Source organism: Taudactylus pleione, unplaced genomic scaffold (genome assembly GCF_031769625.1).
Source record: "Taudactylus pleione unplaced genomic scaffold, aTauple2 ptg000100l, whole genome shotgun sequence".
NCBI lineage: Eukaryota > Metazoa > Chordata > Amphibia > Anura > Myobatrachidae > Taudactylus > Taudactylus pleione.
Window position 1 is genome coordinate 4,719,850 of NW_028284502.1, and position 26,432 is coordinate 4,746,281.

At 46.2% G+C, this 26,432-nt stretch overlaps 1 protein-coding gene across 1 annotated transcript in view; it reads right to left on the reverse strand.

The window, feature by feature from the left end:
* Positions 1-26,432, reverse strand: part of LOC148525806 (sodium-coupled monocarboxylate transporter 2-like) — a 107,415-nt gene that overhangs the window by 42,905 nt on the left and 38,078 nt on the right. Inside the window, exons 7-8 of the mRNA XM_088470461.1 lie at positions 11,554-11,683; positions 189-277 (exon numbers count right to left, since the gene is read on the reverse strand). Coding sequence (XP_088326587.1) covers positions 189-277; positions 11,554-11,683 — 219 coding nt within the window. The remainder of the gene's footprint in view (positions 1-188; positions 278-11,553; positions 11,684-26,432) is intronic.

Here is a 26,432-nt window from a genome sequence, read left to right on the forward strand (position 1 = left end):
TGGCATTGCGTGCTGAGGAGGGGAGCATTCTTCCCATTGCACAGCTGGCCTGGGCTCTTAGACAAGCCTGGGCCCAGGAAATTGGTACCTGCCCCCACCTGTCTTGGCACCCCTTGCCCTTTTCATTATTTAATGTTTGTACAAATGAAAGCAGAAGCATAAACATATTTTAAATAACGGAATGTTACCTCAGAGTTCCACTAAAAGCGCATGCTACAAACAGACCAGGAAGTCCAGGCATTTTTGAAAATATGTCCATAACAAAATAGGGCATCATCTAGGGATTAAACACAAAACCAATTGTTAAAAGTAATAATATAAACATCACAGTTGGATTTATATTTGGACACATGGGGGCTGATGGCTTTTTTTTTTTTTAAGCTTTAAATAATATAAAAATTTTATACAATTTTAATAAAAATATTTATATATTTTGGGTGGTGCTTCATTTTACTGGTGTTTATTGAAGCAATCTCAGGTTTCATCTGCGCAGTGATATCTATCATCTAATTATTTATCTATTTTTGTGAGGTTGGCAACAGTGGAGGCTCCAGAGGTGAGGCTGCAGCATAGTCCAAAATTCAAATAGAGGAGTCACACCAACCGTCATTTCAAACGCTGCCAAACATAGATGACTGGGACTCACTGGCAGTTGGTATAGCTCCCCTATTGGAATTTTAAGGACTGTGCTGCAGCCCCACCCTTGGAGCCGCCTCTGGTTGGCAATCACCTCTTCATTCACTGCTGAAGATTTCAAACCTTTATCTCTAGTGTCTACCAGGCGCTTGGTAATTTGTTTATCTATCACATAGGGGCTGAGGCAGAGTTGAACGCAAGATAGTTTTGCGGATGGTGCGAGTTTTCACAATGTGCATGGGCCGTAGCGCAGCTCAGCGCCATCTTGGCTTAAGAGGCGTAACTGCGTTGTGATGGGGCACTGCACACATATCCAAAGTTTTGTAGGGGTGTTTGGTTTCCAATTCAACATGGTCTGTCTTTGTTGTCAGGAACAACAAATGTTTTATTATTATTATTATCCTATATTTATATGGCGCCACAAGTGTCCCGCAGCGCCTTACATAGTACATAAAACTAATAAGTGAACAAAAAAAACAAACAAGTAAATTACAGTACAGTGAAGAACATTATATACATTGCTGCAATAGTGATTAAAACACTCACAATAAGCAGCAGGGAGTTGGCAGAGACGTGTTAGGTGCCCATATAAGGAGCAAGGAGTAGAAGAAAGTGTAACGAGAAGCACATGAGGGAAGAGGGCCCTGCTCGTGAGAGCTTACATTCTAAAGGGGAGGGGCAGACAGACAGGCGTGACACAGAAGGAGAAGATAGGGAGGAGAGAGTATGATGTTGGTTAGGATGAGAGCTGGAAGGCCTTGATGAAGTAGTGGGTCTTGAGAGCCCGTTTGAAGATATGCAGTGAGGTGGAGAGTCTGATAGGGAGAGGGAGAGAGCTCCAAAGGTAGGGAGCAGCACGGGCAAAATCTTGGAGGCGGGAGTGGGAGGAAGTAATCAGTTGGCAAGAGAGGCGGCATGCATTTGTTGAGCGAAGTGGACGGGCGGGAGTGTGAAGGGAGAGAAGGTCAGAAATGTATGTGGGGGAGGATTTAGTGAGGGCTTTGTAGGTGAGTGTAAGAACCTTGAATTGGCATCTGAAGGGGAAGGGGAGCCAGTGTAGGGCTTGAAGGAGAGGGGAAGCAGATGTAGAACGTCTGGAGAGAAAGATGTGCCGAGCAGCAGCATTGAGGACCGATTGTAGTGGAGAGAGGTGGGAGACTGGGAGGCCAGCTAGGAGAAGGTTACAGTTGTCCAATCTGGAGATGACTAGTGAGTGGATGAGGGTTTTAGTGGCATCCTGGGTGAGGAAGGGTCTAATCCTGGAAATAGTTTTTAGGTGGAAGTGGCAGGACTGCGAGAGGTGCTGAATGTGTGGTTTAAAGGAGAGGGAGGAGTCAAAAATAACTCCAAGACAGTGCACTTTGGGGATAGAGGAGATAGTTGTGCCGTCAATAGATAAAGAAATTGTGGGAAGTGAGGTAATGGAAGAGGGTGCGAAGATGATCAGCTCAGTCTTAGACATGTTAAGTTTAAGAAAGCACTGGGACATCCATGAACAGATAGCAGAGAGACAGTTGTAGAAACGGGTAAGAAGCAAGGGGGAAATGTCAGGGGTGGAAAGATAAATTTGAGTATCATCAGCATAGAGAAGATATTGGAGGTCAAAAGAGTTAATGAGTGGACCTAGAGAGGACAAATATAGGGAGAAAAGCAGAGGTCCAAGAACAGAACCTTGGGGAACTCATATTGTTAGTGGAAGTGGGAGGGAAGAGGAGTCCTGAGAGGAGACAGAGAAGGAACGATCAGAGAGGTAGGAGGACAGCCAGGAGAGGACAATGCCACAGAAACCAAGAGAGTGAAGGATTTGCAGGAGGATAGGGTGGTCTACAGTGTCAAATGCAGCAGAGAGGTCAAGGAGAATGAGCAGAGAGTAGTGGCCCTTGGATTTGGCAGCAAGGAGGTCATTGCTGGCTTTCGTGAGGGCAGTTTCAGAGGAGTGGAAAGAACGGAAGCCAGATTGAAATGAGACAAGGAGGGAGTGGGAAGAAAGAAAGGTGGTAAGGCGGTTGTAAACAATAAGCTCAAGGAGTTTGGAAGCAAAAGGGAGGAGAGAGATGGGTCGGTAGTTGGAGAGTATGCTAGGATCCAGGGTAGGTTTTTTAAGAATGGGGGAGACAGGGGCATGCTTGAATGCAGAAGGAACAGTGCCAGATGATAGGGAGAGATTGAGGAGGTGGGCAAGATGGGAACAGGCAGAGGGAGACAGGTAACAGAGGAGACGGGAAGGGATAGGGTCAAGGGGGGAGGTGGAAGGAGGGGAGGACCGGATGAGGGCCATGACTCCCTCTCCAGAAACAGGGGAGAAGGATGTCAGAGTTGGTGAGACAGAAAGGGAGGGGTGGTCAGGGAAGGGAGGGGCAGGAGTGCTGAGGGTCTGATGGGATAAGATGTCCTCACGTATGGAGTCAATTTTAGATGTAAAGTAGGTGGCAAAGTCAAAGGCAGAGAACAAGGACGGGAGGCAAGGGGAGGACAAGGGCAGAGGAGGGAGTTGAAAGTGGCAAAGAGACGCTGGGGGTTTGCGGACTGGGAGGAGATGAGGTTCTTGAAATTTGATTGTTTGGAGAGGGACAGGGCAGCACTGTAAGATGAGAGAATAAATTGACTGGATGTGACCGGATGCCTGTCGTCTAGGCCGGCCCTGGTCACGGGTTAGCGCTTTTGGACTCCCACTCACCGTCAGTGACCGCCTGTCACTGACTCCGCCCACTGCGCTGTGGGCGGTTAACGAAGCTGCCACCACCAAGCTCCTTTCAGCGGCGCCTGGAACTGCTTCCGCTGTGTATGCTGGACGCACTGCGGCCATACCTCCTGGTTGGTGTCGGCTGGTTTCTCCCTGGCCCCTCACAATGGACCAAGCTCTGCACAGTAGCTGACCGAGGGCTTGAGCTTGGAGACACTTGGGCTCACTCCAGAACAGCCAGAGAATGGAATAGCATTTGGCGCAATTCTGTTAGGCACAGGATGCAGATGCGTAGAGGCAAAAGGTGTTTATTGCTCAATAGTCTTGAACAAGACTCCTCCTTCTGGGTGAAGGAATTTACAGCATACAGTTGATACAAACAGCAGACATCCACAAAGGATCCACAAGGAATATATTTATGGGGTTTTTTTGGTGTCCAAATAATAGCCTGTGAAATTACTCATTGAGGAATAAAGAAATGCAAATTTACTGGTTTCATTAGCAGGTTGTCCTAATAGTGCTCTGAGGAAACGCACACTGCAGTGTATTAACTGTTCACTATCTCACAGATGTACTAGTTACAGTAGGATACTGTCTTTGGGCCTGATTCAGAGCCGGACGCTATTAGCGCTCGCTCGTTCAGAAAAAGGGGGTGGCTATTCAAATGAACCGTTCGCTCTTTGCGGTCTGTTGCCGCCTCTATGTCTGAACGAGCGAACAAAACATGCGGACGTTTATTTGAAAAATACGCCCCCTGGCCGCTCGCATCATACGTCATGTCCGCTATTTATTAGATTAATCGAGTACATCGATCAGCGTATGAACTGCTCGCTATTCTTGTGGCTGGTTTTTCCTACCACTATATTGCGAGCAGTTCTGACTATAAAACAACCAAGTGACGTGGTCAATGACGCTGCTGTATTAATTATGCACACCCATAAAACGCCCGTTTTGACCTTTAAGCACGCCTGCGTTCTGAATTCCACTCCCCATTTTCAAGCACCTTCCCCTGGTACCACCCACATACGCCTCCTTCTGTCACTCAAAATAGCAGGCATTCGCTATATAGCGAACAAACGATTTTCGGCCGCACTGACTGGTTCGTGCATGCGTATTACAAACCGTACGCATGCGCAGATGGGCGAACATCGCTCGTAACGAGCGTACTGCCGCTTACGAGCGGCTCTGAATCAGGCCCTTTGTCCTTTGAACCAAGCAGTTCTTGAGGAATGACTGGGATTGCTCTTAGATAAAACTGTTGGTGAAGTTACTTTGTAGCCTGGCTGTTATTAAGGCCTGAATCATTCTAGTATACATTGACATCATTGCCATGTTTACAGTTTTTTCAGTTGTCAATAGGTTAGCTTATATGTTGTTCTAAAATTAGCTAGTTAACTAAGCTATCTGTATATTACTTCTATAAACTATCTCTATGTACTTTGTAAGGCGCTGCGAACTCCTTATGGCGCCATATAAATAAAGGATAATAATAGGTAATCTGTGCTCAATAGATTAAGGTGTATTTAGTATAAGTAGTCTATGTGTACTATAACCCAGGATAAAATTAGCTAATTGGCTTAGCTGAATACATTTTAGTGGAGACAGCAAATTGTGTGAGATCCTAATTGTATTTAACATGATGCACAGGGCCGGTCTGGGACTAAAAAGAGGCCCTGGCATTTCAAGAGCACACAGGCCCAACTCGCGTCAGCATTTGGCTCAAGGCAAAGACTCCTCCCCTTACTATTCATGACCCCTCCCACTTCTTAGTCTATGCTCATCCATATATAATTAATATTAGAAAAACACACAAACAGTGGCGTAACAAGGGTATTTAGAGCCCAGGGCAAATGTAAAAATGGAGCCCCCCACCTATGTGCGCGTCAAAAAAATGGACGTGGTCACTTAAAAATGGGGCGTGTCAACATGACAAACACCCCTTTCTCGTCACTCTGAACATGCCTTTCCATATGCACCTTAACAAATGTTCACTCTAGCTCCGGCGGCAGGCAGGGCACTGGTGCTAGATAGGGCACTTCTCTGCGTGCGCCGAAGGCGTGTGCCTGAAAAGGGGGCATGTCTACAAGACGCGTCCCCTTTTCATCACTCTTGGGGTGTACCGGGCAGCCCGCTTATATAGTGCCCCACATGCGTCAAGCGTCTATTCTCCGGCGGTGACAGGTTCATCACACATTTCCCCACCTGCGAGACACTGCGACCCGCGGGTGAAGACAGCATCCGCAGGCTGTGAGGGAAGGGCGCATTTTGCCCTCCTTCTGGAGGGCAGGGTGCTTTTTGCCCTCCAGAAGGAGGGCAGGGCCTCGCGCCCCGCTAAAACAGCATAGCGGGAACGCTACTTAACCCCAGTAGTGCCCCTTATACAGTACTCCCAGTATGCAATGTCCCCAGTTGTGGTCCTTCTTATGTAGGCCCCTAGTAGTGCCCCTTATACTGTACCCCATTAGTTCCCCTTATACTGTACCCCCTGTATGCAATGCCCCCAGCAGTGGTCCCCCTTATGCAGCCCCCCATTAGCGCCCCTTATACAGTGCCCCCAGTAGTGGTCCCCCTTATGCAGTGCCCGTTATATAGTGTCCCCAGTAGTAGTCCCCCCCATGCAGTGCCCCCAATAGTGGTCCCCTTTATGCAGGCCCCCAGTAGTGATTCCCCTATTCAGTGCCCCCAGTACTGGTCCCCCCAGTGCAGTGCCCCTTGTAGTAAGCCCCTTATATTGTGCCCCCAGTAGAAGCCCCCCCAGTAGTAGTCCCCCCTCCTGATACAGTGCTCCCAGCAGTAGTCCCCCCCCAGTAGTAGTATCCCCCCAGTAGAGGTCCCCCCCTAGTAGTGGTCCCCCCGATGCAGTGCCCCCAGCAGTAGCAGTAGCCCCTCCAACAGTAGTCCCCAGTAGAAGTCCCCCCCAGTAGTTGTGCCCCCAGAAGTGCCCTCCCCCTCCGATGCAGTGCAGATACAAACATGTAAAAAAAATTATAAAAAATACACTTACCTGAATCCACGCTCCAGCTGCAGCTTCTGCCGCCGCACGTCAGTCCTCCCGGGCCTCTCCCATTACCCACTACAAGAGCCGGAAGGCGGAGCTCATGAGTGAGCTCCAGCCCGGCTCTTGCAGTGGGCGTGCAGCAGCCAATGAGAGTCTGTCTGACTCTCATTGGCTGCTGATTAACACACACATCGCCGCCGCATGGCGGCGATGTGTGTGCAGCAGCCATCCTCAAATCCGGCCGCCGCTCGCGTAATGACGTCATAACGCGGCCGCGTCATGACATCATCACGCAATGACGCGGCCGTGGTGAGAGGTGAACCCAGTCGGGTAAGCCTGTGCTCGCCCAGACCGGCCCATCTTGCCATCGGCCCTTCTGGCATTTGCCAGAAGTGCCCGATGGCCAGTCCGGCCCTGATGATGCATAACACTCATACTTGTCTACTCTCCCAGAACATCCATGAAGCTCATGAATCTAGGGTAGGTATCCCACAGACCAAGAGGTCTCTCCAGATACGGGCCGGTGATCGGGGTTCCGGTGATGTCATCCGTGGCTCCGGTCAGCTGGTCTCCCATTCTGCACTGTGGCCGTCAGCTGATCGGGTCACAGTGCAGGATGGGAGACCAGCTGAGCGGAGCCACGAAGGACATCACCGGAGCCCCGATCACCGTAGGTAAGTGAAATGAAGGGTGGGGGAAGGTCACAGGGGGAGGGGGGAGGTCACGATCGCGGGAGGGATAGCGGCGGCCAGAAGGTGCATGCGTGGCAGCTTGTCACTGTCATTTTTCTGAAAAATACAGTGATAAGGCCGCGGAGGGGATTCGCAGGGACAGAGTTTTCATCGCAAGCTCTGTCCCAGCAAGGGATTTTTAATAAATCCCTGTGATACTGCCTGAATTCGCAATGCGAATTCAGTCGGTAATATCACACTATAAACTGTAATACAATGTGGATTGTAGTAAATAGGGTAAGTCACAGGGTAAGTCACAGTACAGGACGCGGTGACTGTAGACGTACAAAGCCTTGTGACATTACAGTGTGTGTTCTTTGAGACTGCAACATACCAGTACATGTTTACAGGGGTGACGTACGCTATTCCAGCATACGGAAAGGCACTGTTTCATCCAGATTCCCTTATCACCCCCCAGAAGCATCTTACATAGTGGCTACTTTGTAGGAAACTACAAGGGTGATGTATTTATCATATGGTAAGTAACACTCTGAAGGGGCACACTTATTACCCTCACCACCAACACCCGGGCAGTGACATACCTTCAGAAACACCTTACTGCCAAGGGGGCACTGGGACTAGTTGTATTTGTAGCTGTTATATGGATAGGGGCGTTTTCAAGCCACAGTCCTGTTTTACATTCAGAAACAATGTTGCGTTGATTTTAGTTTCGAGATTTTTTATTTTTTTATTTTTTGGAGCAATGTGTCTCCTAAGGATTAATTATTATTATTTCTTTTGACATAAGCATTGGTGAGAGATCTGACATTTATTATTATGATTATCCTATTAATACACAGGCTTCCATCAACAAATAGGTGAGCACTTCTGTGTCATATGTGATATATACATAGATTAGCCTTTTGGAGTCTGGTCACCTCTAGACATGCAGCAGCTCCCGAAACTGGGTTGCTTCACTAGATGAGCGCTGATCACATCTATTTACTATTTGGGCAAGACTCTCAAAGGCTGCTCGCCATCTGCCCACAGCTACATTCTTCCTGAGTAAAATTAGCAGTCCAGGTGGCCGATGATGCAATTGGCGTTGAATTGCGTAATTGTGGCTACACCCTTCATGTAATCAAGCCATTGTAAAGCGCTGTGTGGAGCCACTATGACATGAATGCGCTATCAGGTCCCCAAAGTGCCTTCCACTTTTCTGCACTATCCCCCCCTCCCCTGTGTGACACCTGCGCTCCATGCATAGTCTACCTGGCTGCCCCCTCCCAGAGGGAGTAGCCAGAAAGTCAGCAAGTGTGATAACACAGAAAAGTCACCAATAACAAGTTAACAACCATTGTTTGATTCATAATAAAAATGAGCAGATACTGCAGTGAGATTTACTGAAATAAGCACTTTACAATAAATATTAGAGATGGGCGGGTTCGGATCTCAGAAATCCGAACCCACCCGAATTTTGAGATGAGGGTCGAGAACCCCTGCCGGCCTCGGATCTCAAACTGAGGCAAAACCATAAAGACGAAATCTCGCGGCTCGCGAGCTTTCGTCTCTATGATCTATGTTGTATATAAGGGACCACGCGGCGGACGCCATTTCACTCTGGCTGTGGAGACTAAACAGGGACGGTGGGTAGTGTAGGGCTGGGAGAGGTGCTGGTGCGGTGCTGGTACTGTGCTGTCTGCTGCACTGCTGATCCATCTGGTGCTGTCACTGCTGTGCTGTCTGCTGTGTCCATCTGGGCTGTTGATAATCCATCTGGGCTGGTGCTGGTGCTGTGCTGTTTGCCGTGTCCTGGGTTGGTGCACTGCTGATCCATCTGGTGCTGTCACTGCTGTGCTGTCTGCTGTGTCCATCTGGGCTGTTGCTGATCCATTTGGGCTGGTGTTGTGCTGTCTGCTGCGTCCATCTGGGCAGGTGCTGTGCTGTCTGCTGCGTCCATCTGGGCCCAAGTTTGGACCCCCCCAAAATATATATATATATATATATATATATAGTCTTTTTATTTTTTTTTGTGTGTGTGTGTATTAGGCTTAGCCGCACAAGATACAGCAACGCAACCTAGTGCTGCCCGACTCCAGTCATCATCAATCGGTGCTCTGGGCCCAAGTAGTGTATTTTTTTTTGCTCTAATTTTGTTCTGTGTGTGTGCGCGTGTTAGGCTTAGCCGCACAAGATACAGCCAGCAACACAAGTTTGCAACATAGTGCTGCCCGACTCCAGTCGTCATCAATCGGTGCTCTGGACCCCAAAAAAATCCCCAAAAATAGTGTCTTTTGTCTATTTTTTTTCTTTGTGTGCGAGTTAGGTATAGCTGCACAAGATACAGCAGCAACGCAAGTTGCAACCTAGTGCTGCCCGACTCCAGTCATCATCAATCGGTGCTCTGGGCCCAAGTTCTGGACCCGAAAAAAAAAATATTAGTGTCTTTTGTCTATTTTTGTTCTGTGTGCGCACGACTGCACGTGTGTGAATTTTGTAACCGCACCTTGGCTACACTATTGGTGCTTGTGACACTGCTTCAACACCGCAGAAAATATGGAGGGCTGTCACATGACAGGAGAGCAAGGCCAAGAACCACATGTTGTAGCAGCCACCAGCAGTCATCATGATGATGCAAGGCCATCAACTTCCTCTTCCTCTATGAAGGCCCATGCCCCAGGGCTTAAGTCACGCCATGGATATGGTACAGCTACTTTTACTGTAGTAAAGAAAAAAAAAATCGAAAGGCAAGTTGCCTTTAGATAAACAAAACATTGGCAATATGCAATTCACTACATGAAGTGGCAAGGAAAGGATAAGGCCTTGGCCTTTATTTATGATAACTGCTGGTTCTGATAGCCTTTCTGCTTGTGGTAGTAGTGGTGGTGGTACCATTAAAAAAATGAAAGTTGTTAAGAAGAGTAAGACAGCTCCGGAAAAAACAACTGTGTGCCCTGAGAAATTAAAATCACAAATCCCCGAGGAGAGTGCAAGTGTGTCCTTGGTTGCCATGTGTGAACCAGACCTAAATACTAGTGTACTGGAGGATCCTCCAAGTTCCAACATTTGTGTGCCCTTTGTAAATGTGGGGAAGGGCAGTCAGCATCTTGCAGACGTAGTCAGTGAGGATGCTTCTGTAGAATTGCACATGGAGGAGGAGGATATTTTGATAGATGAAGGCGCTGAGGATGTTGATGATGAAGATGTTGGTGATGAGGATGTTGATGCCGAGGATGTCCTTTGTGTAAGTAAGGCAACAGCTGTTGCCCTTGGATTGAAAAAGCTAAAGCCCATTGTTGTCATTCCAGGCAAAAGACAAAAAAATCCACTTCTCACGTGTGGAGTTATTTCCACCCCAATCCGGACAACAGTTGTCAAGCCATATGTAACCATTGCCAAGCAAGAGTGAGTAGAGGGAGGTACCTAAACCACCTAGGAACCTCCTCCTTGTTACGTCACTTGGAGCGCATTCATCAAATATTAAAGTGTATGTTGCCAAGTTCCACCTATGGTGGATTCCAGCAGGGACAAATTAATATTGTGTGAAGAAGAGGATGTACACACTATTGGGGTGGATGACAACAACTTGTAATGTAAAGCCAGTTTGTGTATGGGATCATTTTCATTTCCATGTCCAATGCACATTGGCAGCTTGTTTTATGGGGGTCCAAACAAACCAATCATTTCAGCCACAATTGGCAGTCTTTGTCGCTGAAATGATTGGTTTGTTAAACTGTGAATGTCCTGTTTCATATACAACATAAGGGTGGTTGGGAGGGCCCAAGGACTATTCCATTTTGCACCATTTTCCATACAATTATGTGCTGGTTGGGGCATTGCTGCCTGACATTTTAAATTAATGTTATTGTTGGTTTAGGAACCAATAATTTGTTTTTAAATTAATTTATTATCAATTTTACAGCCAGGGGCTGCACCAATGAATTTCTTTATTATTAATTATTCAGCCTGGGGCTGCACCAATGAATTGCTTTTTAATTAATTTATTATCAAATTTTACAGCCAGGGGCTGCACCAACTATCAACTATCAATTCTTCAATCCTCAAGGGTATGCCATCCATCATCTTTGCACAGTCCTCAACTCTATTAATAATTATATCAATCAGTTTTGAGCCAGCAAGCTGGAAGCAACCTTTTGGCCCTTTAACTAGATGAAAAAATCAATATTGTGAGCTGTGAGGTACTCAAAATTGACTGGAAACGAGTGTAAATAAATGTTATTGAGGTTCTTAATACTGTAAGAACAAATCAAAAGGCCCATTTTATGTGATTTTAGCAGTTTTTTTATTTTTTAAGAAAAAAATCCAGATCCAAAACCAAAACCCGAAAACAAAACACGGAGGTAAGGTTTTGGCAAAACCAATCCAGATCCAAAACCAGGGGAGATCCAGATCCAAAACCAAAACACTGGGGTCGGCGCACATCCCTAATAAATATCCTAATTCAGGTTCATAACTGCTTTGGTATGTAAATCTTCAGCTGTAAAGCACGGGATCTTTCATATCAACAGAAGATACATTTGCATACATTTTTGCTGATTACCCACCTGATCAGGTGCTTCTATAAATCCAGCGGTCCAAGGGTCACAACCTTCAAAATGTGCATACATGACCAATCCTGAAAACACGGCACAGGTCAAGATTATCCAGAGTCCAAGCAAATTAAAATAAAGAGCTCTGAAAAGAGAACATTAAAGACATTAAAATTGCATAACCTTGTTATATCTCTATGGAGGGCACTAAGGAGGGAATTCAATTGACTCGGCGGCTGTCATTGTTGCTCCATTTCAGCATTTCTGCTCACAGCCACCTGAGGTGGTGGGCAGAAATGTGCGATAAGTCTGTAGTTTGGGCGCCCTAACGAGGACTTTAGTCGGGTTTAGCAGTTTTATGCTGCTAAACCCGGTCTATTTGAGCGCAACAAGAGCAATAATTAATGAGTGCCCAAAAGCAATTGAATTACTAAATTGGGCACCCAATAATTACTGCGGCTAAAAAAACTGTTGAATCGCCCCCTAGGTGTCCATTGATCGATCCCCAAAGGTAAGAAACAATAGAATTACAAGTGTTATTTTTTACTTTGTACCTCATTCTCATAAATTATAGTATAATGGCTGCATACATAATTTGCAAGCAAATGGTACACTTTAAAAAAATATTAACAAGGCCTGAAAGTTCTAGTCATTAGTATAGACTTATGTATACCTTAAACTCCCTTAGGGTTGATATCCGCAGTTTACCTCTAATGCCAGTATACACTAGACCAGTGGTTCCCAAACTGTGGATCGTGGCACCCTAGGGTGCTTGGGACACTTGCAGGATTGCCTCAGGTTGGTGGTCCAGCACCAAATCAAATTACTTGTGGTCAATGTAATGGAAATATGTAGGCAAACAGAAGCACAAACATGTCCACCACCATATAACTGACCCTAAGGATGACAGGTAAGCACAATTTACTTCACTTTACTACATTTGTTTCTGAAATTCTTAATAAAAACTTAAACTTAGGGGTGCCATGAAAACAATGCTGATAGGGCGCCGTGATTCAAAAGTGTTTGGGAACCACTGCACTAGACGTTTATGTTGTTCGATCCAGCGGATCAGAGCAACACATAAGGCACATCGTCTAGTTTGTACCTGCTATGTTGCTGACGGTGTGCGCTCCCTCATGTCAACAGCGACATCACTTGTTGGATCTGCATGCACACTAGCAGGGGCCATGCTGCCGAATGCAACATGGTCCCCGCTAATGCTCCATTGCTTCCGGCATTGGAAAGTGTGTACACCGTCACTAAGGTTCAAATAGGCTGCTCTGAGGAAGTTTCAGTCCAGGAGAGGAGAGCTGAGTCACCAAGCAGCATGGGGAACCTGTATAAAGATCTTGGAGTCCCTTTGGTGTACTGCTATTAGCAGGAGTCATCAGGAAAAGTACTGCCCCATAGATGGAAGAAGCATGCAGTCTGCCAGGAGCACCCTATATCAGAGGCAGGGAGAGACCAATACTAGCCACCTTAGTACTAGTGAGAGTGTCCTGGGACAAGCTTGACCTACAACTCAGAGACAAGTTTCTGTGAGTCTTTTCTGTGAACTGATGTCAGTGAATTGTGAGTGAGCAGAGCAGACTACAGGCAAGAGAAGGCCTTGTCTAATTTTATCATTGTTGAGCCCCACCGATCTGCTGCGTACAGAATGCTGACAGACCCTGTACTACTACAGTATATGACATACAGCAGTGTGTTATGCCTGAGAGACTGAGCTTTAAGTATTAATAGTAGTAGTAGTATTAGTAGTAACAGTTATTTATAGAGATGAGCTGGTTTGGTTCTCAGAGAACCGAGCCCACCCCAAAGTTTCAGATCCAAGTCGGATCCAAGCAGGCTTGGAGTTTCCCGCCTGACTCGGATCTCAAAACCGAGCCAAACCATAGAGTCGGAAATCTTGCGGTTCGCGAGCTTACGTCTCTATGATCAATGTAGTATATAGGGACCACGCGACGGACGCCATTTCACTCCGGCTGTTGAGACTGAACAGGGAGGGTGGGTAGTGTAGGGCTGGGAGAGTGGTGCTGTTTCCTGGGCTGGTGCACTGCTGATCCATTCCGGACTGGTACTGCTGAGTGCTGATCCATTCTGGGCTGGTGCTCTGCTGTCTGCTGTGTCCTGGGGTGCTGCAGTGCTCATTCATTCTGGGCTGGTGCTCTGCTGTCTGCTGTGTCCATCTGGGCTGGTGCATAATACATCTGGCATGGTGCTGCATCCATCTGGGCCCAAGTTCTGGACTCCCCCCAAAAAATAAAAATAAAATATATTGTTAGACTTAACCGCACAAGATCCAGCCAGCAACGCAAGTTGCAACCTAGTGCTGCCCGACTCCAGTCGTGATCAATCGCTGCTCTGGGCCCAAGTTCTGGAGCATAAAAACAATTAAAATAAATTGTCTTTTTTTTGATCTTTAACTGTCTGTGTGTGTGCGTGTTAGGCTTAACCGCACAAGATCCAGCCAGCAACGCAAGTTGCAACCTAGTGTTGCCCCACTCCAGTCGTGATCAATCACTGCTCTGGGCCCAAATTCTGGAACATAAAAAAAATAAAAAAATAATGTATTTTTTTTGTCAACATTTTTTTGTGTGCGTGTCAGCCACACCTGGCTATCACTGTCATCGGCGAAGGTACCCTGGGGTGCTGTGCTCCTGTCTGTCGAGAGGCACTGGCGAAAATATTAAATAAGCAATTTTAATTGTGTGCATGTTAGCCACACCTGTCATCGGCGTAGCTACGCAGGCGAGAGGGGCTGCATGAATTAATTTTATTTTTAAGTTATTGGGTTACAAAAAGTTGTTTTTTTTTATCTTAAACATAGCAGAAATGTTATATGCTCTAAAAAGCTAAAGCCTATATTTATTTACAAACCTATATAGAGTAGACATCCTAAATTCTAAAACTGTTCTATTCAAAAACATAACACCCACCTTTGCCAGGAATTACCAAAGATTATTACAAGCAAAGGATTAAACTGTCCAGAATCTGTCTGCGAATTCATGGATCGTATTTGGCCTGAATGCACTAAGACATCCAGTGATTCTGTCACTGTGTTCTGTAGCCGACTTTAATCCTACCTGAATCGCAAACTGAAATATGGAATTCTAAGCACAGACAACATGGAGGCCTTTGTTATTCCGCTACCTGCATGCCAACCAATACCTCCCAGACTACACCCACTGGGGGGACCAGGTCTTGATAATGACCATCCCCATCTGTTGCTGGCCTTCTTCTTCCAAACCATCCATCCTGGACTTCCTGTCCAAAAATGGTGAGCAGGGTACAGAAAGAGGAGCTAGATGTCCCCGATGATATTTTTTTTTTCATCTGTAATAGATTATGTGGAGAGATAAGAGCTTCAACAGGGGCTCCCACCTATTTGGCTTCCCTCCAGAGAACAGAGCTCTGTTCCTCAGGAAGTGTCTATGCCTGAGCTGATAGGTAGGTAGTCTCTGGCTGTTGGTAAACACCATTCAGGAGATGGCAACCCAAAATAACAACAACTGCAATAATAATAATGTGTCCACTGATAATGATAACCAGACTGATCCCTTAAAAGCAACATACCCCATATGGCCAACTCATAACATGACACCCAGTTTGCAGCCTCCTCTTCCTTATGACACTAATCCAGTTGCCATGGTTGATCAATCAGCCATGTGTGGTCTACCCAATTTTTGGCCTTCTACATTCTAACATATTCACATATCTAAGAAGTGGACAGTGGGAACAATAGCAATTTGAAGGCCACTAACTAACTCTGTTTTTTTTTTATGTCCCTGTACAGGTTGGGAAATTCTGTTACAGAACAGAAGGTTTGCAAACGATTATTTAAGTCAATTGTTTTTTGGAAGCACTCTTCACGGTCCCCTTCTGGGATGAAAATCCACTCCTAGCCACAGAAGCAGGCACAGGATTCTCAAGAAAGACAAGTAAGGCCTTAAATCGGGTAGCCAACCTCGGTCCACACGTTTTCCAGATGACCTAGCTGGTGCATTCATTACTCACCAAAACATTTAGAAAGATCCACAGGTGGAGTTAATTATTATAGTTTTGATTATGTGAGGAGACCTGGAAAACATGCACTGTTGGTAGCTCTCGAGGACCAGGGTTGGCTACCCCTGCCCTTAAATCATAGATCTTACACTTGTCCACATATCTGTGCTGGTTAAGTGGCACTTTGAGGTCACTAACTAACTATGTTTTTTTATGTCTCTGTACAGGTTGGGAAATGCCTTTATAGAAGGTTTGCAAAGCATTATTTAAGTCAATTGTTTTTTTTTTTTTGGAAAGCACTCTTCCTGGTCCCCTTCTGTGATGAGAAAATCAACTCCCAGCAGCAGCAACCATGCTCAAGGATTCTTCTGTGGCAAGGACTGATGTAAATGTACTGTATCACATTTTTTTTATAAATGCCTCCTTCCCTCCCCTTCTCCCTCATAAATTTTCTTTTGAATCAAAAAACAAAATAAAATTTACTACCAATCAACCCTTCCTGTCCCTGCCCTACCTTCAACTACATACATACATACTCCAACTCCCTCAGGCCTCTCTTGAATAATAAAAGTTGAACTGCCATGTGTTTGTGCTGCCCACTGCTGCAGCCTAGCGTAGTCAGCCAGCTATCTTGGTGCAAATTTTGGGCCTAAACAAGATGAACAAATCAATATTGTGAGCTGTGAGGTGGTCAAAATTATACATGTGCTGTTATCATGCAGTACATTAATTGTAATTATATGACCCAGAGTGGGTGCTACTCTTTTGTAGCAATAATTATTTTGGGGTGAGTGTTTGGGCGTGGGGCCCCTGGAGTGGCTCTGGCTGGGCCTTTTTCAAGGCATCACCACTTAATTCACATAGATATATTTTCATCACCTTTCCATTTGTTTGTTTATTATTTATGTAAGTTTAATTCTTTCTTATTATATTAACGCTTATTGATTATCTTGACACATCTATACTATACACTTCACTATCACCTTTCTTCCATTTTTCTTGTGATGCCCTGGGAGTGGTCTTTGGCTGGGTTCTTTTGGGCTGCTCTGCGCCTCGGATGTGAACCCCTTAATGTTAGGGACGCCGGTATAGAGGAGCCTTGATGCTGGCCTGGCACTTAATCATATATTTGCAAATGTATGCAACCAATACCTCTGAATTTCTATTATCATGTAGGATTCAAGTATTTTTGCTAATATTGCTGCAGTGTGCTGGAGGGAATCTTCTTTTTTCTCTGGTTCAGTATAAACCCCGCCCTTTACAAGCACCTGAGCAATATCATTAAGCTGATGTGAGCGACCACCATACTTTCTTTTTGCAGTTCTGAGAGGCATGAAAGGAGCCAGCATTGGGAGGATATGCTGGTCCATATAGTGCCATTTGGAGGTTTCTGGGGTACCTCCCAGGTGAGTCAGCTCTCAGCTTATACATGTGCTGTTATCATGCAGTACATTAATTGTAATTATATGACCCAGAGTTGCACTTAAGAGAAGTGAGAAATATCACACTCACATGGTGCACTTCCAGCAATATTCCGCAGGGAGCTGGAGCCAGGGGTTTTGAATATTATACCATACCTTCCTACTTTCTCAATTTGAGCAGGACGGTCAGGATTTGAGGGGACTTCCATTATCGGCAGATCAGATTCCAAGTCAGTTGGGATGTATGTCTCACTAACAGATGCTACTTCATGTGGTATTAAAAGGATGTACCCAGGGAAAAGGGAAGAAGACAGTGTTGGCCCAGTGCATCTGAAGCAATGTGACGTAGTTATACGCATGTAGTGTGACCAGGGCTGCCATCAGGGGGGGACTGCTGGGACTGGAGTCCCGGGCCCAGACACTTAGCAGAAAAGGGGAGGCCCGCTTCTACCACTCGCTCCCACCATGCCCCCTCCCCGTCGTTTCTGGCATTTTTTTCTTATGGAGAGCAGCAGCAGCCCACTGCTGCTGTCTCCATCAGTGTAGATTGAGCCGTTGAGCTGGCGGGCACTAGGACCCGCCGCGGCAACATGCATGCGCATGCGCGGCAATGCCGGGACTCAGCAGAGCAGAAGGCAGTGCTCTGAAGCTGGTAAGTTTAAACGAGCTGCCAGTGGTCTAGGCTGTGCCTGTGAGAGATGGGGGAGGTTCAACACACATTTGGGCCTGGCTGGACACACATCTGGGGCCCGGCTGGACACACATTAGGGGGTCCCGGCTGGACACACATTAGGGGGGCCTGGCTGGACACACATTAGGGGGGCCTGGCTGGACACTCATTAGGGGGTCTGGCTGGACCCTCATTAGGGGGGCCTGGCTGGACACTCATTAGGGGGGCTTGGCTGGACACTCATTAGGGGGGCCTGGCTGGACACACAGAAGGGTGGCTGGCTGAATGAACAGAAAGGGGGCCTGGCTGAACACAGAAGAAGGCAAGCTTGATGGTGGGGGCCCTGACAATTTTTTTATGTCCTGGGCCCCACAATTTCTGTTGGCAGCCCTGAGTGTGACTACAATGTCACATTGTCCCTATATCAAAACTGAAAAAGATGTTGGGCTATGGATATACTATGCTATGAATAAGGTATATTATATTTAGAGAAGGGCAACATTTGTAAAACTGTTATTTGTAATACAGTATTCACCTTTTTCCATATTTCTTAGACAATTTTGCTCAATTTGCTATACAACAGAATAAATTGACCATCATTATCCCAGCTGACTTCGCCAAAATGTGAATTTATAAATACAGTGCAGAATGTCAACAGGACCCATAAAAACATCCTTTTCCACTCTGAGTCTCAATTAATACAAATTTTACAGCAACTTAGGGCCTGATTCAGCAAGGATCGCAGCTGCGATTACACACGCAGCTCAACTATGATAATAAGCTAATTCATTGCGATCGCTATGCCACTGCAGCACTACATAAGGACGCCCACTTTACCGTACACACACCCGTAATGTGTAGCAAGACACATCGGTACAATCGAGCACCATCGCAGCCTCACACACACTTACACAAGCTCTGACCTCACTCAGACATTGCTAACTTCAGCACATGCTATGAGGCCTCAGGCTGCGTAGGGCATCACAGTGGATAACTTATGCACGCCCATGCAACGGTGATCAAATGCACTGGCATGCCTAAGTTTTGCCAACCAAGTCACCACCCACAAACGGCACTTCCTGTCAATTACTTTGTGATGGGTCTGCATATTCACTACGATCACAGTCCTGATCGCAGTGGCCGGTTCGCGCACGCTCACTGCGATGCATACGCAGAATGCAACAATCGTCCGTTTGCATGCGTATTAGCAACTGCGAGCCAAGCTGAGTCAGGCCCTTAGTCCATCTTTATTTGTTATGTACAAATAAAATCTCAAATACAGTATATTTTCTATTTATTGAGGATAAAGTAATCACTTTGTATATGGTTCTGTAGTTACATCAACTAAGCAAAATACAAGCTAGATAGAGTACTCTAACTGCTCATGAATGTGATGATAAGTAAAGCCATTCAGTATCAGGAAACTACAACACCAAACGCTACTAATTGAGATGACTCAAAACGGTAAAACAATTTATACTCCAAACAAATGTGTTATTTCAAGCGATGTGACATAAACTGCTTTATTTATTACATTTAAGACAGTAATCATAGAATAAGTCCATAACAAAGTTCTTTCCAGTCATATAAGGCTAAACCTTTCCCAATGCTTCTAGGGGAAAGGCGATTGACGTACTTTACAGATGACGGGCTTCCCCTAGAGACTTTCCCTGCACTGCTGGCTCCTCTTCAGTGATCAGAAACTGAACCATGTACACTAACAGTGCAGTACCTGGCTCCCTGCCACAGAGGAGGAGACAGCATTTTGTTATCACCCCCTCGGAGGGTGACACCCCCGTGCAGTCTGCTCCACCCCGCACAGCCTAGTGACGTGCTGCAGAGTTTAAGACTTTACAAGGAAGTACCTTAAAGAAGGTGAATTCCCCATTTCAGACACCTTTTTTAATGAGCTGTATAAAACCTTGAATATTTTAAAAATAAAAAAAAGAATGATACTACTAAGATTACTATATAAGACTGTCCAAAGACAATTTGATGTTTTACCTAGGGAAAATGGTATACAATGAAGTAATCTTATACAAACTTCTGCTTCAATAAGTAAAATAAATGTATGTATAAGTACTGTATATAGATTTTGATCTCTGCATAACCTTGACAGCACATAGGAGGCAAAGGTTTACCCGGTCACACTGATATCACATGAGTACAAAGAAAACACACCAATGACTAAATAATCAGAAATCACAGTCCCTCTTTGGACAATGGGAAGCCAAAGCTTCCCTAAATAATTCACAATTATTGTTAGTGAGCTGTGATTGGTTGTGGAGTTCCAGTTTTCCAACTGTTCAGCTAGCTTTCAGCCAATCAGAAATGACTGTTGGATTACGGAGAGCCAGCCAGAAAGTGCACTTTCAAGATCATTAAACAACCTAATGCTTTGTATTTTTCTAGCATGTTTCCCACTATTTGCTTGTAGAAGATCTTTAAAGTTCCCCAAAAAAGTCTTTACAGCTTCCTTAAAAGCATTCCAAGTCTCTCTTTTAACAATTTTCTTTTTTTTAAACTTTCATCTGTTAGGAGTTTTTGAATGTCTGGTTCAACAAAAATGCCTTCTTTCAATTTACCATCTGACAATCTTGGAAATTTTTTACACAAATAGTTAAAAACACTCTCCTGCTTTTAGAAAATAATTTATAAACAGCTTCATAAGTCATAGTTTCACATGAAAATTGGCTAGGAGGGCATTTTTGGGATCAACCAAACTTACCTGGATAAAGATTACAAGGGGTATATTCAACTGGGCGCGAGGTTTAGAGAGGAAAAAACCTTGCGCCCCTCCTGCCCAATTTTGGATTACTGCAGATATGCACACTCCCGATACCTGCGGTATTCAATTTTTTAAAAAGCGGTCGCGGGGTTTACATCTCTGAAAACCCTGCGCCGCGTAAAAAATAAATAAAATAATTCACCACTTACCTGCCCTGGGGTCTCCGGTGGTCTCAGCGGCTCCCAGTGGCCTCCTCTCCATCTTCTCACTGGTGGGAGTCCTGGGGGCAGCAGGGAGGCACCAGGGCTGCTGGGAGATGTATCTCCCAGCGCCCATTACGAGGGGCACACTGACACTGGGGGGGGTCACACAAACTGGGGGTCACACACACAACACTCATACACACACTCACTCATACAGACTTACAAACAATGACACACACTGACATACTCACCGCTGCTGCAGGAGACTGGGGGCTTCATTCAGAGGCGGTCGGAGGATGCAAGCGGTCGTTCAGAAACTGGGCGGCCGCTTGCATCCTGACCGCCCGCCTCTGTTTCAGTCGTTAGGCTGTGGGTTTACACCCACAGCTCTAATGACCGCTAGGGTGATGGTCGCGATGGTCAAAGACCATCGCGACCATCGGGGCTTACGACGAGACCCTAGGGTAGGGTCTCACTTCTCGTAAGCCCCGGAGAGCTTCTGGCTCTGTCAGAGCTGGAAGCTCTCCACTGACATCACTAGTGATGTCAGTGGGGCCTCCCCCAAATGGCAGGCGTTCCCAAGGGAAAGCCTCCATTTGGGCTGCCACCCCCCCGGCCCGCCTTCCAAATGGGGCGAGCTGTCAATCAACATCGACAGCTCGCCCCCTTTGGAAAGAGACCCGCTATGACCGGCGCTGTCGGTCGTAGCGGGTCTCACACATGCGCACGAAGGAACCGGCTCCCTCGTGCGCATGTGCACTGGACAAACATCGAGGCGGCCGTGCGGTCATAGACCGTACGACCGCCTCTGAATGAGACCCTGGGTCCCGACACTGGATGCAGAAGACAGCTCTTCGGAAGGTGAGTATAACAGACTAATTAAGCTAATTGGAAACTTCCAATTGCTTAATTAGTCATTAAGAGGGGTGCCAACGGGGTCCCAGAGCATTTCCCAACCTTTTTTTTTCCTAAAATTGGAGTTTGGGAAAAATCGATAATGCCCTGGAGGTGAGCAAAAAAAACCTTCCGGCACTTAAAATAGGAAAAAACGAGCACCTAATCGAATAGCAAAAATCCCGCACCTGCAGGAAAAACCTCGCAAGTGCGGGATTTTGCTATTCTCGCCCCAATTGAATATGCCCCAAAGTGTTAAATTAGCCCTGATTGGCCATTGCTTTTCATCAAGTGGTGTCCCATTCACACAAAAAGCATGGGTTCTTTGTGTATCCTAATTGATGTCCAAGGAGCATGGAAAAAACTTTAAGATAAAATGTGGTTATCCCACCATGATCCTTATAGTTGTCCTTACAGTATACCCGATATTCTAAAGGGCAATGCTTTCACTAGCCGTGTTTAGTTAGTAAAAACATTGCCATTTAAATATCAGGTATAAATATGATCAGCGTGGGTTTTAAAACTGGATGCTTCGTAAATAAACCCCAAAGTACAAAATTACCAACTGGGACTCAGGCATATTTGCTGCCTTTGTGTATCAACATTGCGTTGAGACTTCTATCTGGTGAGTTAATAAAGAGTCTCCACTCATTCGCATTGTGCTGTGTTCATTGATAAACTTTTGCATCAGTCCAATAACATCATTACAGAACATTAAAACCGGGTACACACTGTAGCGATTTCTGCCCAGTTTGGCCAAATAGGAAGGACAAATCAGGCATGTAATGCAGTGTGTATGCCCAATTTGCTCTCGTCCGCGGTTGAATGCGATATCATGCTATTGGCCGTGTAGCACGGCCAATCACGGATATCGCATGCGGCACCATACATATTAATGAAGGGCGGAACCAGTGAATGTTCAATCATTCATTACATCGGGTAATGTGTACCGGCGATCATACCATGTCCAGGGTGAAGGCAAATTGCCCTAAAAATCAGATCGATTGATGGTCGCTCCAGTTAAGTTAATAGGTTTATGTGTAAGAATAGAGTAATTCATGAATAGCGAAAATAAAATTTTCGTTTTGTGGAAAAATGGTGCATGATGGACTTTTTATATTTATAATTTGAATTAAATCAGCACCAAAAAAAATCTATGGAAAAGTGTGGATAGTTATACTATTTTTACATTGCAGACCTATGTTACTGTACATTTCAGTTTTAGAGCATCAAGTATTCAACTACAATAGAATAAATCTAGTACAAAGTACAAAGAGAGGAGACGTGAGAACTAGGGGTGTGCACCGGCCACTTTTCGTGTTTTGTGTTTTGGTTTTGGATCTGGATCTTTCTTCGTGTTTTGGATCTGGATTGGTTTTGCCAAAACCACCCTTCCGTGTTTTGGGTTCTGGGTTTTGTGTTTTGGATCTGTATTTTTTTGAAAAAAAGCATAAAAACAGCTAAAATCACAGAATTTGTAGGTTTTTCTGCTCCTATGCTATTATTAACCTCAATAACCTTAATTTCCACTCATTTCCAGTCTATTCTGAACAATTCACACCTCACAATAGTGTTTTTATGTCCAAAAGGTTGCACCGAGGTAGCTGGATGACTATGCTAAGCGACACGAGTGGGCGGCACAAACACGTGACCCATCTAGGCGTGAAACTGCAGCGGCAGACAGGATGGCAGTTTGAAAAACTAGGCCCCAAACTGTACATAATGCAAAGAAAAAAAAGAGGTGCAAGATGGAATTGTCCTTGGGCCCTCCCACCCACCCTTATGTTGTATAAACAGGACATGCACACTTTAACAAACCAATCATTTCAGCGCCAGGGTCTGCCACACAACTGTGGCTGAAATGATTGGTTCGTTTGGGCTCCCACAAAACAAGCTGGCAATTAATGTGTCCCTGCACAAACTGGCTCTATGGAGGCAAGATGTCATCCTCATCCTCCTCATCCACCGATTCCTCACCCTCTTCAGTGTGTACATCCTCATCCTCACAAAGTATTAACTCGTCCCCACTTGAATCCACCACCACAGGTCCCTCTGTACCTTCTGGAGGCTGGTCTCCCTGGAAGAGCTGATAATTCATTTTGATGAACATCATCTTCTCCACATTCTGTGGAAGCAACCTCCTACGCCTTTCGCTGACAAGGTTCCCGGCTGCACTAAACACTCTTTCGGAGTACACACTGGAGGGGGGGCAACTCAGGTAAAATAGAGCCAGTTTGTACAGGGGCCTCCAAATTGCCTCTTTTTCCTGCCAGTACAGGTATGGACTGTCTGACATGCCTACTTGGATGCTGTCACCGATGTAATCCTCCACCATTCTGTCAATGGTGACAGTATCATATGCAGTGACAGTAGACATGTCAGAAATTGTTGCCAGGTCCTTCAGTCCGGACCAGATGTCCAAACTTGGTCCTGCCTGCCCTGCATCACCGCCAGCGGGTTGCTTAGGATACCTAAGTTTTTTCCTGGCAGCCCCAGTTGCGGGAGAAAATGAAGAAGGAGCCGTTGACGTGTCACGTTCCGCTTCAGCTGACAGTGTGTTCACCAGCAGGTCTTTGCACCTCTGCAGGCTTGTGTCGGCCGGAAAGAGAGACACCACATAGGCTTTAAACCTAGGATCGAGCACGGTGGCCAAAATGTAGTGGTCTGATTTCAACAGATTGACCACCCTGGAATCCTGGCAAAGCGAATGAAGGGCTTCATTCACAAGTCCCACATGCCGAGCGGAATCGCTCCGTCTTAGCTCCTCCTTCACTTTCTCCAGCTGCTTCTGCAAAAGCCTGATGAGGGGAATGACCTGACTCAAGCTGGCAGTGTCTGAACTGACTTCACGTGTGGCAAGTTCGAAGGGCTGGAGAACCTTGCACAACACGGAAATCATTCTCCACTGCGCTTGAGTCAGGTGCATACCCCCTCCTTTGCCTATGTCATAGGTGGATGTATAGGCTTGTATGGCCTTTTGCTGCTCCTCCATCCTCTGAAGCATATAGAGGGTTGAGTTCCACCGCGTCACAACCTCTTGCATCAGGTGATGGCGGGGCAGGTTCAAGAGTGTTTGCTGGCGCTCCAGTCTTCGGCACGCAGTCGCTGAATGGCGAAAGTGGCCAGAAATTTTTTGGGCCACCCAAAGCGTCTCCTGCACGCCCCTGTCGCTTTTCAGAAAATTCTGCACCACCAAGTTTATTGTGTGAGCAAAACATGGGACGTGCTGGAATTTGCCCAGATGTAATGCCCGCACAATATTGGTGGCGTTGTCAGATATCACAAATCCCCAGGAGAGTCTAAGTGGGGTAAGCCACTGGGCGATGATTTCGCTCAGTTTCTCTAAGAGGTTGTCGGCGGTGTGCCTCTTACTGAAACCGGTGATACACAGCGTAGCCTGCCTTGTAACGAGCTGGCGTTTCTGAGATGCTGCTACTGGTGACGCTGCTGCTGTTGCTGCGTAAGGTGATACATCTACCCAGTGGGCTGTCACAGTCATATAGTCCTTAGTCTGCCCTGTTCCACTTGTCCACATGTCCGTGGTTAAGTGGACATTGTGTACAATGGCATTTTTCAGGACACTGAGGACACTTTTTCTGACGTTTCTGTACAGTCTCGGTATTGCCTGCCTAGTGAAGTGGAATCTAGACGGGATTTGGAACCGGGGACACACTACCTCCATCAATTGTCTAAATCCCACTGCACTAATGGCGGATACCGGACGCACGTCTAACACCAACATAGCAGTCAAGGCCTCAGTTATACGTTTTGCTTCAGGATGACTGCTGTCGTACTTCATCCTCCTCGCTAAGGACTGTTGGAGGGTCAATTGTTTAGTAAAAGTAGTGGTGTTCCTACTTCCTCTCAGGGATGATGAACGACTCCCAGCAGCAGCAACAGCAGCAGCGGCAGCAGTAGGCGTAGCAATGCAGGATCCTCCGGAGGAATCCCGGATAGGAGAGTCAGTCATGCCAGTGACATGGCCTGCAGGACTACTTCCGATCCTGACTAAGGAGGAAATTGACGAGGAGGGAGTTGACGGTGTGGTTTGCAGGCGCTTGGATACAACAGGACAACGGGATTTAGGTGTCCCTGGACTGCTTACGGTCTTAGCCAAAGTTTCTGAACTTGACAGTAACTTTTTATGAACGCGCTGCAGGTGCCGTATAAGGGAGGATGTTCCTAGGTGGTTGACGTCCCTACCCCTACTTATTTTCACCTTTACATATGGTACATATGGCAAGACAGTTGTTGTCCGGATTTGGATAGAAATATTGCCAGACCAAAGAGGTGGAATGTTTGGTCTTCTGCCCAGGCATGACCGTGATGGGCTTTTTCATCCCACGGACAACAACTGTCTCCCCCGGAGCCTGATTTAAACAAACCACATCACCATCAGAATCCTCCTCGCCAACTTCCTCCTCAGCGCCAGCTACACCAGTATCCTCATCCTGTTGTACTTCAACAGTGACATCTTCAATTTGCATATCAGCAAGTGGACTGTGGGTGCTCCTTTCAGCACTTGCAGGGGGTGTGCAAATGGTGGAAAGAGCCACCTCTTCCCGTCCAGTGCTGGGAAGGTCAGGCATCGCAACCACCACCACACTTGGACTCTCCTTGGGGATTTGTGATATCTTCTTAGAAAGCACAGTTCTTCGCTGTGCTTTTGCCAGCTTAACTCTTTTGATTTTTTTAGTGGGAGGAGGGCTTCCATCATCATGTGAAGCTGAACCACTAGTCATGAACATACTAGGGATTGACCTTAGCCATTCCTTGCCACTCCGTGTCGTAAATGGCATATTGGCAAGTTTACGTTTCTCTTCAGCTGATTTAAATGTCTTTTTCAAGGTCATTTTCCTGAACTTTGCCATTTGGGATTGTATGTGCCCTCTACTATGACATTGGGCATCGGCCTTGGCAGACGACGTTGTCTATGTCATGACTAGTGGCAGCAGCTTCAGCACTAGGAGGAAGTG